The sequence below is a fragment of the Heloderma suspectum genome, chromosome 6 (genome assembly GCF_057233095.1).
Source record: "Heloderma suspectum isolate Gila_16-S chromosome 6, 16-S_ref, whole genome shotgun sequence".
In the NCBI taxonomy this organism is placed as follows: domain Eukaryota; kingdom Metazoa; phylum Chordata; class Lepidosauria; order Squamata; family Helodermatidae; genus Heloderma; species Heloderma suspectum.
Genome location: NC_139463.1, coordinates 100,941,991 through 100,956,418, shown reverse-complemented (window position 1 = coordinate 100,956,418; position 14,428 = coordinate 100,941,991). Strand labels below are relative to the sequence as shown.

At 47.2% G+C, this 14,428-nt stretch overlaps 2 protein-coding genes across 7 annotated transcripts; one reads left to right on the top strand and one right to left on the bottom strand.

Annotated features, from left to right (window-relative positions):
- The first annotated feature begins 33 nt into the window (after positions 1-33).
- TSEN34 (tRNA splicing endonuclease subunit 34) lies at positions 34-9,276 on the top strand. Of its 5 annotated transcripts, none has more exons than XM_084805628.1 (5): positions 34-157; positions 2,483-2,749; positions 5,785-5,953; positions 7,046-7,288; positions 7,581-9,276. In XM_084805628.1, the coding sequence occupies exons 2-5, from the start codon at positions 2,501-2,503 to the stop codon at positions 7,766-7,768; spliced, it is 849 nt and encodes a 282-aa protein (XP_084661754.1). In that variant the 5' UTR covers positions 34-157; positions 2,483-2,500; the 3' UTR covers positions 7,769-9,276. The 5 variants fall into 5 exon arrangements, with proteins under 5 accessions (XP_084661754.1, XP_084661752.1, XP_084661753.1 ...); XM_084805626.1 differs by having other exon boundaries at positions 34-993; positions 7,581-9,269; XM_084805627.1 differs by lacking the exon at positions 34-157 and adding an exon at positions 532-1,046 and having other exon boundaries at positions 7,581-9,269.
- Positions 8,304-13,326, bottom strand: GRWD1 (glutamate rich WD repeat containing 1). 2 transcript variants are annotated; one of them, XM_084805615.1, is made up of 7 exons: positions 13,086-13,326; positions 12,002-12,119; positions 11,707-11,872; positions 11,397-11,610; positions 11,161-11,303; positions 10,138-10,335; positions 8,317-10,017 (listed from the first exon to the last, which is right to left on the bottom strand). In XM_084805615.1, the coding sequence occupies exons 1-7, from the start codon at positions 13,315-13,317 to the stop codon at positions 9,706-9,708; spliced, it is 1,383 nt and encodes a 460-aa protein (XP_084661741.1). In that variant the 5' UTR covers positions 13,318-13,326; the 3' UTR covers positions 8,317-9,705. The 2 variants fall into 2 exon arrangements, with proteins under 2 accessions (XP_084661740.1, XP_084661741.1); XM_084805614.1 differs by having other exon boundaries at positions 8,304-10,017; positions 11,161-11,610.
- Between the last annotated feature and the right edge of the window lie 1,102 nt (positions 13,327-14,428).

Genomic DNA, 14,428 nt, shown 5'->3' with positions numbered 1-14,428 from the left:
GCTGCGGCTAAAGAAGGATTGGAGGGACCGTTTAGACCAAAGGGGGCGGAGACTAGGGAAAACGGGAGTCCCGGCTTCGCACGCGAGGAGGAGTCCGGACGTGGGTTCAAAGGCGGGTTCGGAGATCACGTGTGAATGTGGTTGGGACCAGAGAGAGGTGAGCGCGCTAGGAGTGGAGGGGCCAGTGGTGCCGCTAGGGCTGGACCATGGGGCCAAAGTCAAGGGCCCGGCGGGGCAACAAATGACCGCCCAGAGAGCCGAAGGTGGCGGGGGCAGTGGCAGTGGCAGACAGATCCCGACTCGGTACCCGAGCTTGCATGGTCGAGCTGGGGCTGACTCTGGTCGCTGCAGTATCCTTTATTTCTCCTTACGTTTAAAAAAAAGCCCACAGTCGGGAGCCTGCCGTGGATGTCCGTGGTTACTGGTGCCTTTTTTTTTAACTCATTATACTTTAAAAATATATTAATCTTCCCCAAGTAAATGTATCAGGACAGCACCAGCAAATTCCATTTTATTCTTGCGGTCATGGTAGTGCCGTAATGTAAGTGAATTTAAAGTGCAAAACGGCCCATGTTCAGAGATTAAAACAAACAAAGAGGGTAGATGGACAGTTTTTTAAAAGAAATGTTTGTTTGCTCTAACATTTCAGGAATGTAGCAGTATTAAAGCATGAAATGGGGGGGGTAGGAGGGAAGCACACGAATAATATTCCACAGTTAAAGTGATGACCCCCCCCCCCCGACCATTAAATTGCAGGTCTGAAACTACCTAGCAGCAGCACTGGACTCCTGGGTTCTCTGGAAGGAAAGAGTGGTTACTCTTTCCCAACTTGGTGCCCTTCAGATGTGTTTGGTGTGGAGGGGATAATGGGAGTTGCAGTCCAACACATCTGGAGGGTCCTAGGTTGGGAAAGGCTGAAATATTCTTGATACTGGGGGTGAGAGGATGTTTTGGAAGATAATGAAGCACCTGAGGGCAGCAGAGGAAAAACAGGTTTGTAACCTGATTGTGAATGGACAAGTTCTCTTAAGACCTGGATGACTAAGGTATTGATGTGAATGCTCATGTAAATGTTATAAGATCATGGGTTTTGCTGGGCTGATGAAGTTCATTATAATAAAATAAAATTACAATACCTGAGAGAGCGCCTTCTCCCTTTCCAACCTGCCCGGTTACTGAGGTCATCAGAGGGCTTGCTCCTGGTGGTTCCACATGGACCTATGGCCTGACTGGAGTCCACCAGGAGAAGAGCCTTCAGTGTGGCGGACCCCTTTCTTTGGAATTTCCTGCTCTGGAGGTCAGGCAGGCACCAACACTGCGTTGTTTCTGGCACCTCCTGAAAACACCCCTGCTCCAGGAGGCATTCCTTAATTGACCAGTCATGGTTTCTATTGGCATTGTGTTTCTTAAAAAGTATAATTTTAATGTGATGTTTTAATCTTTTTATTCTTCTACTGTTTTATCTTTTGTGTTCACCGCTCTGAAATCTGTTCTAGATGTGGAGCAGTATATAAATATTGTAAATAAATAAAAAAAATAAAAATAGACCACTTCCATACATATCTAACCTTTTAATTAAGAGAACAATTTGTGCATTTCTTGGAAAAATACATAGTGGTGGGTTTGTGTGTGTGTTGCCATTTAAATGAATGGTGTTTTATAGTTCCGAATTCCCAAAACTTCTCAGGGAAAGAAGAGAGGATTTAGAGTAGCACACACTTGGAGAATGGAGTCTAATCCGTATCTTGGTAACTGGAGCTCCAGGTTCAAGGGTCTTCCCAGCAAAGTGTTTGGTGGGCCCCCTGACTTTAGTGACCCTCCCAATATCAGTGGGACCCCATTGGGTTTACTAGTGGTAAAGAGCGGTGATAGTGCTATGGACACCACTTTACCTTTCCCATAATGTCCTTGCATAGTGTTACACTGGGGCGTTGCAAGAAATTTAAAATGGCAGGCAACAAGGTAAAACCTGACTGCAGGGGCAGGCAGTTGAGCCCAATCCTCAGGTGTTGACACAAGAGGGCCCTCGGCAGTTGCCTAAGGATGCCGAGCTCTGATCTCGGGTTACTTGCTTTTTTATGTATTTAATCAATTTACACCCCAACTTTCTGCCATACTATTCGAGGCAGTCAATATTTTTAAATATTAACCATTAAAAATAATAAAACAATTTGCATAAACTACAAATTGAGCAAGTCACACAAGGAGCAGATAAATAGCAATCCACCAGTTAAAAATTTTAAAATATAAAAGTTTACGGTGAGGGATCTGTGTATAAGTAACCTGATTGTGAATGGGCAAGTTCTCTTAAGTTCCTTTACATCAGGGGTGTATCTCACTGCCTGGTATGGGAACTTCATGCATCCAGTCACATTCACCCCTGAGGTTGCTGAGAAACCTGTCCAAAGAGGTGACCCTCCCACCACCTCAAAGGCAGGTGAATATCATAATATTTTTGGTATGCTTTGTTCCATCTTCGCAGGGAAACACAGGCCCAGGCATGATCCGAATCCAGATCTTAGCAGGGAAGGCTTTTGTGTGGAATTATGCTGATGCCCGGCAGATCCGAGAGGAGCATCGCATTGTCGGCACGATGGTCGGGGCATTGGCTCGGAAGCCGCGGCAGAATGTACGGCTGGGGCTTCCCCTACAGTTGCTCCCGGAAGAGGCCCAACTGCTGGTGGACAAGGGGTTGGCAGTCTTGTTTAAAAACCCGGCATCCCAACCCCTTGGAGAGGATATGAGCGAGGTGAAGACTTATCCATTCATTCCCCCTTAAGACGGCAAAACCCTGTATCCTGACAGCATGCACTCCTTAGCTGCCACAGCCTGCCTAGTGTAGATCAGTACTCTTCTTTCAGATCACATCTAACCTCAGTCTTTAATGTGTTACTCAGCTTTGATTCTTATCAAGATGTAGGGCCTATTCACACACGCATGTGGGGAAGGTGATTAGGGTAACTATGGTGGGGGGTGGGGGTTAGCAGAACCATGACATGCAGGTCCATCGCACAACTGGAAACAATGCGGTGCTGCGTAGTTCTGCTATCCGCCCACCCATCCATAGTTACCTGGCGATGATACTGGAGTGGTTTGTGCATATCCCGATATCCTCCGCAGCACGAATGGGCTCCCAGCTGCCACTCCAGTGTCCTGAATGCCGCGCAACCATAAAGTTCATGGAGGCTAGAACGTCACCCACAGTTGTGGACACTCTGGCTGGTGGACTCTGGTTGCAGCCTGGAAGTCCTCTGGAGCCCGTTTAAACCACCAAGGAGCCTGCCAGGCGACACAGTAAGCCACCCTGGGGCCCCTTAACCCTTTTGCAGGTAGGTGGTTAACAGGAGTGGCTTACTAACCATGGGAAATGTGGTTTTCTCTCCCCCCGCCCCCTGCTAAGCCATGGTGGTTAGCAAAAAATCCACAACCATCATGGCTTAGTGTGACATCTGAACAGGCCCATATGTACCTTTTCTCTTCTTCAGGGACATCTACTTTGCAAGCTTACTAGTTTAACAATTATTCCTTGCCTCTAGGGCATTGATGGGCAACATGTGGCCCTCCAGGGAGGTTGTTGGCCTGCAGCTCCCATGATCCCTCAGTATTGGCTGTGCTGGCTATGGCTGATGGGAGTTGCAGCCCAACAGTGTCTGCCACTTGTTCTCCACTCTTGCTCCAGGGAACCCTGGGAATTGTAGCCCAGGGAGGCTGCCCTAGGGATCTCAACAGAATTCTTGGCACCTGCACCATACTACAATTCCCCAGAGTCTTGTGGGGAGGGACAGCCATGACAATTAAACTAGTGTAGTATAATACATGGCACAGTAGGCATAACCTCACTGTTTCTTTTTCGTTCTTCCCCTTTCTACTGTCTTTAAAAGGCAACTGCCACTGGTATGACCCGACCCGCCTTAGTCAGGCGCTGACCCCCTTGTGATCCCAAGCTACTAGTTGAAGACCAATAGGAAACAGCCTTAGGTCAGGTCAGATTATTTGTTGACCTAACCCAGTATCATCTACTCTGACAGTGTACTGGTTCACACATAACACTAACCCATGTTTTATTTAACCCAGGATTTGTTGCCCTACCCAGGGCTTGTCAGGCAGATGATCGAACAAACCATGATTTGTTTTTCTCAATCTCTGGGTTGTTTGTTTCACTCATCCTTCGCCTGTTCCCTCCTTGTATCCCAAATGCTTTTACACTGCTGTAGTACTGGCATGTAGCATGGCTGGGGTTCTTTTACTGCTCTTGCCCGCCACCTCCGTAGCCTGGTGAAACAACCCATGAAGAACCCACAGTTCTGGATTCACACATAATGACAGCCCTTGATTTAAAGAACCCAGAGTTCACAACCCAGCAACAAATCATAGGTTCTCTTTGGGGCTGTTCGTGTGACATGACAGTCCACTGTGGGTTATTTAACCCATGTTGAGGCTGCGGCATGTGTGGGGTGTGTGCAGCCGCTGTTTTGAATATGCAACCCCTACTCAGGGGTTGTCGTGTCATGCAAACTCTGAATGTGGGTTGTGCGAGGTTTAAACAACCCGCACATAACCCATAGTCTGTTCTACGGCTGCGTGAGGGCTGCTTAACCCCCACATAACCCATGCTCTCCAGGTGCACATGACACGACAACCCCCAAGTGGGGGTTGCATATGCAGTTTGATGGCGTGTTATCCAAAACCAGTATTTCTGGGTTGTTCATGGTTAAGACACAACGGTTTGTTAGTGTGACTGCATTCACACATCACAACCCAGAATTCAACAACCCATACCATGGGTTAGTGTTAGGTGCAAACCCAGCCAGTGGCTCTTTTTCATCAACTGCTACTGGGAGATCCCTTTTGAAAAACAAATCAACTGCAGTATTTCAGGAATGGAACCTGAGGACTCTCTGGATATAAAGCATGTGCTCTACCATTGAGCATGAGGCCAAAACATCTGGAGGGACCCAGGCTGGTGTAGATGGATGTACATAGGTGCAATGCAAAATTGTTGTTTTTCCATCTGGTTCTGTATTAACTTGAATCCATTAGTTTCCCTGGATCTCTTTTGTGAGAGCAAGGTAGGATAGTCAGTCAGTCAGCCCAGACTTGCAAAAGTTGAAGGCCCTAGCTGGAATGTGTGTTAGAGGCTTTTGAGAGCTGATCCAAAGGTGCCCGCCATAGCTAGCTTCCAGACCACCCACTGGGCTCCAAAAGTATCAGTGCTGAGCTACTGGATCAAATCTGCCATGCAGGGCAACCTGCCCCACAACCCAGGGGCTTTGGTTACCCATATACCTGCTTCCTCCAACCAAGCTAATTGGGAAAGAAATGAATCAAGATTCTGCAAGAACTCCAATATCGGGTTCAGAGCAAAGTGGCCCACTGTAATCTTAGTGAAACCAGCAAATTTGTATAAATGTTGCACTTTGCATAATCTAAGGCCTGGCCTGACATGCAGCAGAATGTTATGGCAGAATATGGGGATTATAGAGCAGACTGTACCACTTCAGACTGCAGGTATGCTCCCTGTAAATGTCTGCCTGTCTGTCTCTTGTAAATCGAAAATCAGCAGCCCTCATCCTTAGCTCGCAAGGAGTTTTTCCATGTAGGGTTGTATCCAGACAATGTGGCTCAGATGAAGTGGTGCTGTCTGTTCTGTTCCCTCGGGTCTGTACCACCTCGTTTTGCTGCACATATAGATTAGGCCTAGTTAGAGCTCTGAATCTGACTACTGTGGAGATGGTGTCGTGTAGATGGTGGGCGGTGTTGACCTTGCTTTGTCTGGGTCTGCAGGATCCCTCGTCCCTGGAGGAGGTGGCTGCCTACCGAAAAGGGCTAGAGGAGAGTTATCGGGAGCAGCTCAGGCTTGCTGCTGAACAGCGGAAGACTGTCCTGGACACTCTTGCCCAACGCATAGCCCAGGGCAAGGCAAAGAAGCGGCGGCAGAAAGAGGAAGAGGGAGGTGAGCGTCACTGTTTGCAATGTGGCAACTCGTATGTTAGGTGCAGGCACAGGAAACTCCGGAACAGCAGAGAACCGCGCAGACTGGATTGAGCTAATCCTGTGCTGTGGCCTTTCTCAAGCATAGGCCCACAGAGATGTTGGACTGCAACTCCCATCATCCCCAGCCAGCACATCAAGTGGTTGGGGATGGTGGGAGTTGTAATCCAGTGTCTGGGAACCCCAGGTTAGGAAAGGCTGCGTAGTGTTGCTTCCATTGGTGGCAAGAGAGAGCTGTTTGGGGATTGTTTTTTCTTATGTATTTGAAGTATTTTTATCCAGCTCCTAGGCTTACATATAATTAGTAAAAGACAGCCCCTGCCCGCAGGCTTACAATCTAAAAAGACACAACACACAAGGAAAAAGGAATGGGAAATGAAGAGGAAAGGGCCGGTGTAATGGCATCACTCTCTCCTCTCCCAAGTGTAGTATATTCAGAGCATTCAGACTGAGTTACTATACATATTTCTGTATCCATCCCATGCTCTTGAGGTGTTGGGAATTCTAAGCAGCACTTAAGTGTAAGTACTGTGGACTGAACTGTGAACAGTGTAGTCAGTGTGTAATGTTTCGCCGTCTCTTGTAACACTTGAACTCAGGATCCCCCAGTGAAACACAATAGCAGCAGGTCCAGGTCAGTCAAAAGTGCTTTTTCATGCAACGCAAAATGGTGCACTACGGAATTCACTGCCACAAGATGTGATGGTGGCCATTGGCTCAGGTAGCTTTAAAATGGACTGAAGAAACTCAGGTACTTCTGTCAGTAGCTATTTTAGCTGTGATGACAAAATGGAGCCTCGACATAGGGAGTATATTTCAGAATAACTCATGGGGGCAGATGGGACTTACTTCCAAGCCGTGCTGGTGGACTTACAGCAACGTATCTGTTTGTGTGCCCTTTTACTGGGTACATTTGGGGAAAAGGAATAAACTTAGCTTGTATTTGCACTTCCTAATCCATGGTTTTACTTGGTATATTACTTGGTATACACACACGCACCTTCTGCTGACGAGTTAGGAACTTGGGACATGCCACCCCTTATTTCATTTTCAGATCCTCCCTTGAAGCCTGCAGATTTTGTGCTTCCCCAAGAATCTATGATGGTCCAGCTCCTGACAGAACGGGCCCGCCCTGGCCAAGAAGAGGTGGTGGACTGGCATGTGCCCTCCCAAGACTGGCCTTATGCTGGACAAGAGGACCATGAGATGCGTTACTGCATTTTCCGGAACCTCTGGGAGCAGGGCTATTATGTCACCAGCGGGAGCAAATTTGGAGGCGACTTCCTTGTTTATCCAGGTAATGGTGGGCTTCTAGGGTCTGTGGAAAGCAGTGAGTGGGGAGAAACAGTGGGTGCCAGAGTTTTCAGAGGCTACCCCAGGGAGCCTCATCAAGTGAAAAATGTAAATTAAAAATGTAAATTAAATTAAAAATTAATGTCAAAACTGCCTCTGAATAGTAAAGGATATTAATATTATTATACAGCTCACTTTGGCCCAAGAGTGAAACGATTATTCATCTAAACCAGGACTCGGGAACCTGTAGCTCTCCAGATGTTTGTAGACTGCTAACCTGTCTCCCTCTCTTCCAGGTGACCCAATGCGGTTCCATGCCCATTACATTGCCCTCTGTGTTCCTAACAATGCATCCCTCTCCCTGCACGACATCATCAGCACCGGGCGGCTTGGCACCAACGTCAAGAAGACTGTTCTGCTCTGTTCAGTGGACCAGGATAGGACTGCACGATATACATCCTTGCAATGGACTGGGATGCAGTGAGAATAGACTAGCTGGGAAGTGGGGTGGGGGGATGCTCTAGGTTTGCCATTCCAACAGTATGAAGGGGCTGAGATTGCTGAGCTGGGCTTCAGCAAGAACTGTTGTCTCATCTGTTAATGGCTGACATTAACATCACGGTTGCATAAATGATTGTTTGTAGGGTCCACATGTTGGCAGGGGCAAGCTCTGTGTATAGAGATGAATACTCTAGGAGAAAAACAGATATTCCTGCAGCAGTATAAAAGGAATTTTGCTTTTCAGGGCTGCCTTGAACCATGTGTGTTTGTGTCCATTCAGAATCAAGAAGATCAAAGGGTTCCTCCTGTATGTATCAAGAAGTAGGATGAGACACTGAGGGAGGTTTGGGAGTATAATATGGATCAGAGTGGCTGCTTGTAGGCTGTGGAACTCCCTGCTAAAGGAGACTAGGTTGGCTTCCTTTCTGTTGTCGTGCTGGCAGGCACATATTTTTTTTTATGTGGGCAGGCCTCTGGCACGTAAGCTGTTCTGCTGTTGAACGGAGGGGCGTTGAATAGGTGGGTGTGTTTACTATATTTTGTTTAGTGTTATGTTTAATTGATTTGTTTTTATGATATGTTTTAAAATTAGTATTATAGTTAGCCATATCAAGTGCCATTTTGGTCAGAAATAAGCACATTCACACATAATTCAATTTACGTGCAAATGTGCGTGCACATAAATCATAACTTAGGGTTAACATGCATGAGTAAGAATATGCCTAGTACTCATTCCCCCCTCTATCACAATCAGGAGGAGGAAATATAATCTGCCTTCAGTTTCACTTCAGCAGATTCTTAGTTTGTTGTTGCATATGCACAAGGAATTGTGATTTAAAAAATAAACTATTTAGCTAAACAAACTATAAACAATCCATAGTTTCAAGCTAGAGTTAAGCAACCACAATTCCTGGGTTGCATATAGGGACAAGCCACAAATCTGCTAAAGTGGAACTAAGTTTGGTTTATTCCTCCTCCCCAGCTGCATAGGAGACAGGAACAGGGAGTGCTTGAACCCAACATTATGCATTGGCACATTCCTGTTTACACATCTAACTCTAAATCATGGTTTACCATTGTGTGCAGACTCACCCAAGTGAGATGGTCTCATTGGGAAACTCCTGCCCTTCTTCAGAAGATAACTTGTCTCCCAAATTGGATGAGTTATTTGCATTTCTAAGCAAGCGGCAAAACAACCAGACTTTGCGTGCCTGTGCTGGGCTGTGCTTGGTTGAGTTGGTCTGAAGCTGTGCAGAGGCACAGCAATAAAAGTGCAGCTTCAGGAAAGATTAAATACAGGGCTAAACCTTTCTTCCAAAATAATTTATATTTAAACGTGCATCATTCTTTGCAAACTCTTCTGGTTTCAAAACGGTTAGTTCCCTCCGTGCAGAAGTACTGTAGGCACATAGAACCTATCGTTCATACAGATACTTAAAAGAGTTTAATAAATCATATAGACTGGACAAGTCCACACACAGCAGAAACCCCTAATCGGTTCTGAACTCTCTGTTCTTTCTCCTATAGCAGAACGATGGCATCCGTGTGAGGCCTGAGTCATCCAATTTGCTCACAGAGGGCGGGAGAATAAACCCTATGAAATTAGCGTACATAAAACAGAGCAGAGGCTATTCTAATCGTTATCACCCATTAAATGGAGGATAGGAAAAGGGGGTGATCTCATTAAAAGACTGCCAAGCTTATGCTCTAGGCCAATTGTGGAGACTTCTACTCCAAAAGCAGAAATGATTAGTTAATTTAGACCAATAAAAGAAGCCCTTTTAGAATATTCTTAGTCCACAGGAAGGAGAGGCGGCGGTCATCTTGAAACAAGCAGCAGTGAATAAGAGGCCAAGGGCCACCTCAGCAGCAGGCCTGAAAAAAGGCAGGCATGAGGCAGCCATTTTGAAAGCCTCTCCCTCAGACACTGATGGTTCGAAAGATGTTGAAGCCGGATAGGGCTGTGGTGACAAGAGTGCCAGGGCACTGTGGATGCCAGTGCAGCTCCTTGATATCATTCTCTCCCTGGTGAACGAACAGCAGCTGGGGTGGGATGGAGGCCAAAGCAGGGTCCTCGGCTTCTCCTTCCTCATCTCGCTCCACAGCCAAGTCCCACTGAGTCACCTGGTCATCAGCTCCAGAGGCAGCAAATACACCACTGTCTGTAGGGTGCCATTCAACAGATGTGATGGGTGCCGTGTGCTGCTTGAAGGTGGCAACAGCTGAGCCTTTCTACAGAGAGAGGGATGACAGAGTATGGTCAAGGCCATTGGTGAAGAGCCCAGAGAGTGGGAGGGAAAGAGATTGTGTGTACACACGCATATGTTTGGCAGTAAGGAGCCAATATCTAACCTGGAACTGCCTCAGGTCCCAGATCTTTAAGGCCCCATCATCACCACCGCTAACGATGAAAGGCTCATTTCGGTTCCATCCAATTACATTGACATCTGCATCATGTGACTGGCTGGCAGTCAGCATGCAGGCTTTCCCCGGAACCGCCCGCGTATCCCAAATCCGGATGGAGGCATCTGCTGAGCAGGAAGCAAAAACCTGTGTCAAGAATAGGGGGGTTAGGGATTGTTACTCAAAACATGGTGGTAAACCCACCTCATTCTATGATCATGGCTTGTTCCCTGCAAATTCCAGCACACTCGTATAGGCCCCATCTAACCAGACCTTGCCCTGTTCTCTCCTACAAACTAACATCGGAGCTTAGCACCAGCTGCTGTTCTGAATCACATCAACTACCTAGATATTTGAAATCTTTGCTTTAAAAAAAGTAGTTAATGTCTGGGCTCGGGATAAGGTATGCAATGCCAACATCTACACAGATTTACTTCCTTCATGTAAGTGTATAAGTAAATCCACGTGCATTTTATTACAAGCCTTTGTGCAGAATTTGGGATTTTGTCAACAACGAATAGTGGGACACAGGTGAAAGGAAGAGTTCAGCCTCATTCGCTGTCAAGTTAGTCCCGCCTGCACCCATTGACTTAATTGGGCTTAGAGGCATCTAACTGCAGAGAATATTCCCCACAACTAGAAGCTTTTTGAGAGTACTTCCCAAGGAGTACTAGGAACTTGCTCTGGAAAAGAGAAGTAGGGAATAAATAAATAGGTTGCAACATGTGCGGCATTATCCCATCCATTTTTATGCAGAAGTACATTCCACTGGGTTCAATGGTGTTTACCCCCAGATAAGCATACATAGGATAGCAGACTTGGCCAACTGTCTTAATTGATTTCAATTAATCATTTGATTAAGGTGTCCCTATCTAATTGGCCAGCAGATTAAAGTTTTCCCAAAGATCCAAATTCTCATCATTGGCAAGATGATTCGCAAAACTGGCATACACCAAACCTCCTACAACTCACCGTAGCTTCATTTGGGGACCACTGTAGGTCTTCCACTGATGCAGTGTGGGCTGTGAAAGGTCGCTGGTCTACAAGCCATGAGCCGTCCTCCTTGGGTGTCCACAAATGGATATTTTTGTTGCAGTCACCAGTCAAAAGAGTGCCTGGAAGGACAAGACCCAAGGTACCCTGAATGCAGTCCATCCATCCTGTGCTTTCCCAGCTCTGGCAATGCCATTCCCATCCCAGCTGATCACCTGGTTTCTTGGGGGACCAGTCCATAGCAAACCCCTCCTTCATATGCCCAGCAAATGAGAAGATGGGTTTGATCTTGGCCTGCTCTTCTCTCAGGAAGACTGCCATGGCTTGAGAGTCAGACACAGCCACTAGGGGTTGCTGCAAGTTATAGATGGCCACCTGCCCCTTCTCAGACCAAACAGCTGCTATCTGCGACTCGCCCAGCTCTGTCACCTGCCCCAAAAAAACAGACATGGGGGACCATTAAGGTAGACAGCTTTGACACAAGGAGCAAAAGCGAGAGGGCCCAGGAGGGAATATGGTCCATACCCGAACTCTGTTAATACCCCCATAATGAGGAACCATGGCCAGTTCCAGCTGAGGTTTCTTCTCTTCATCGTCTTCATCTTCACTCTCGCTGCTGCTCTCTGACTCCATAGTATCTTTGCCAGCTCGTTTGGTCCCATGGAGGTTGTGCATCTTCATCACCATCAGTCTATGGGGTGGGTGGGGGAAGAGAGGTATTTAAAAGGCATATGGGGCTCAATCATATATGCTCTTATACTGACTTCAGCATAGGGCTGTTGTCTGCTTGTTGGTGGCCAAGTCCATTGCAAACTCTCACCTATTGGCTTGGGCACTTTCAGCCTGAGTTCCAGCACAAAGGAGAAGGCTCAGTGGGTAGCTGGTTCGATTCTCTCCAAGGGCATCTTGCACAATGTCAAAGCTCAAGCAAGGGGCACCTGGAGGAGGGGGGCAGTAACAGAAGAATGGGCAACAGCATTCATCTCTGCTACAATATCCTCTCTTGGCCCCATATCTAGGTTTCACCACTCCCACTATCTCTATTTTTTACCATGCTGCTTACCATCCCTATGATCATCTTTCTTATAATCAGTTGCATTCTACGACAAGCCCACAGAGTACATGGTAGTACATAAATAGTCCTATCACATAGTCTAGAAAAGTAGATCTGGAATGGCAATCAGCTCCTAGTTCTGTACTCACAATTACTGATGGGAAAATACTTTGCCTCTTCTTACTCGTTAGCCACTGTGACTGCAACTTTATGAAAACGGCAGTTATGGAGTAGGGCAGGAGTGGGCAGTGTGTGGCCCTCCAGATGTTTTGGCCTACAACTCCCATCGTCCTTCATCATTGGCTATGCTGGTGAGAGCTGATAGGAGTTGAAGGCCAAAACATCTGGAGGATCCCAGCTGCCCATCCCTGGAGTAAGGGGCCACCACTTTGCTTCAAGTTTTAATATCCGCCCTTCCTCACTTTACACCTACCAAACACACCAGTGTCCCCCAACTTGGTGCCCACCAGATGTGCTGGATGACAATTCACAGCATGGACGCTGGGAGTTGTAGTCCAACATATCTGGAGGGTACCAGATTGGGGGAAGGCTGAAATACACCCGCTCTTCTGAGCCCTGGGGGCCCTCTTAACCTCCATCACCAGTCACGCGCACGCGCCATCCCTCTGACTAAAGGATGTTTTAATTTCAACCCCACAACTTTAGTAATGTAGTAACCCCAACCCTGTTTGCGCGTTCGTACCCTAACAAATGCCCACCGCTGGTCTTCCATTTCTGCGATCTTTGAATCAAGCCCACTCACACACTTTGCTCCCCTACTCAGCGGGCGCCCTCTTCCACCCCACTCCAAAATAGCAGGGCCTCAAGAGACCCGCCAACACTTTCTCACCTGTGCCTGCACGATGGTAAAGCCGATAGGCGCCCTCATCCATCACCAGCTCTTCTCCAGCAGCTGGAGGGGGCCCCTGTCCCGGCACATAAGTTCCTCCGCGACCCTTCCCTTGCTCCTTCTCCTCTTGCCCTTTCTCCCCCATTTCCATCTCGTCGTCGTCGTCGTCGTCGTCATGATCACTGGTGCCGGAGCCGCTGCTTCCCTCGTCCCATGTGCTGGAGTCCTCCATCTTGACAGTGGGCAGAGGCTCCTCCTGGCCACGCCCACCCTGGCTTCAGCCTCCCTGACCTCCGCCTGTGTTCCTGCTCCTCCCTAAACAGTGGACGCAACCGGGAGAAACGACGGTCGGAGAAGGTCCCACACCCACCCCCCGGTTTCCTATCTTCGCTTATAGGGAATCGTTAACCCGTCTGCGCGAAACATGAATGGCGCAGAAGGCGCGTCTGCATTCAATCGAGTTCTGACTTTCATTAAGATGGGAGGGCGATTTAGAGGGCAATTGAACCAGATTTATATTTGCTGCAGTTGCCTGTGGAATCTACCGACTTATCTGAGATGAAGCTCCATTTAACTCAGTGGGACTTATTTCCGAGTAGACCTGTATAAGATTGCACGGTTAAGGTGTGCTTTCCGTGCGGGATTTTCCAAATAGCCACTGAAACGGAGTAACTAGAGGTATGGGTATATACCTATCTCTACCACTACATCCTTTTAAAGCACTATTTAATAAGCCTAACTATTGTGCAAAAGGTTGGCTACGGCGGTCGAGATGTTCTCATAATTACACAGTAACACGAGTACGCCCCCGCTGGACCCGTTGGGAGTAGTAACACTGGGCTACATTGCAGGGCTACTATCCGGTTACGGCGATCCTTTCCTGCTATATAGGGCTAATAACTATGAACTGTATTTGATTTACAGATGTAGTACACATTTTAAAAAACTTTTAAACAATCCCTTTTTCCTCCGCATACAAGATAACTGAGAAAGAGAGCAAACTCCCATTTTAGCTTTTCTGTAGTTTCCTGTGGGCAGCTGCCAGTTTCATTCCTCAGGCGAGGGGGAGGCGAATTTCGAGAAAACCTGTATGTCTCGTCTCTGACTCTTGGAATGATCTGTCTAAAATTTTTTGGTCTATGGTTTTCAAAAAGGGGACGCCATTTTGGAGAAGGGAAAGAAAGCATGTAGCCGTATCGGAAAATGCTAATCAGTCTCGCTCTTCTTTTTGGGCTTCAAACACCTGACGTCTGCCCCTAGTAATTCAACAAAGTCTTCCCTTCTCATCCTGAAATCAAATTAGAGTTTTTTAAGTAAAAAAGTTTAGTTTTTTAAGTAAGAAA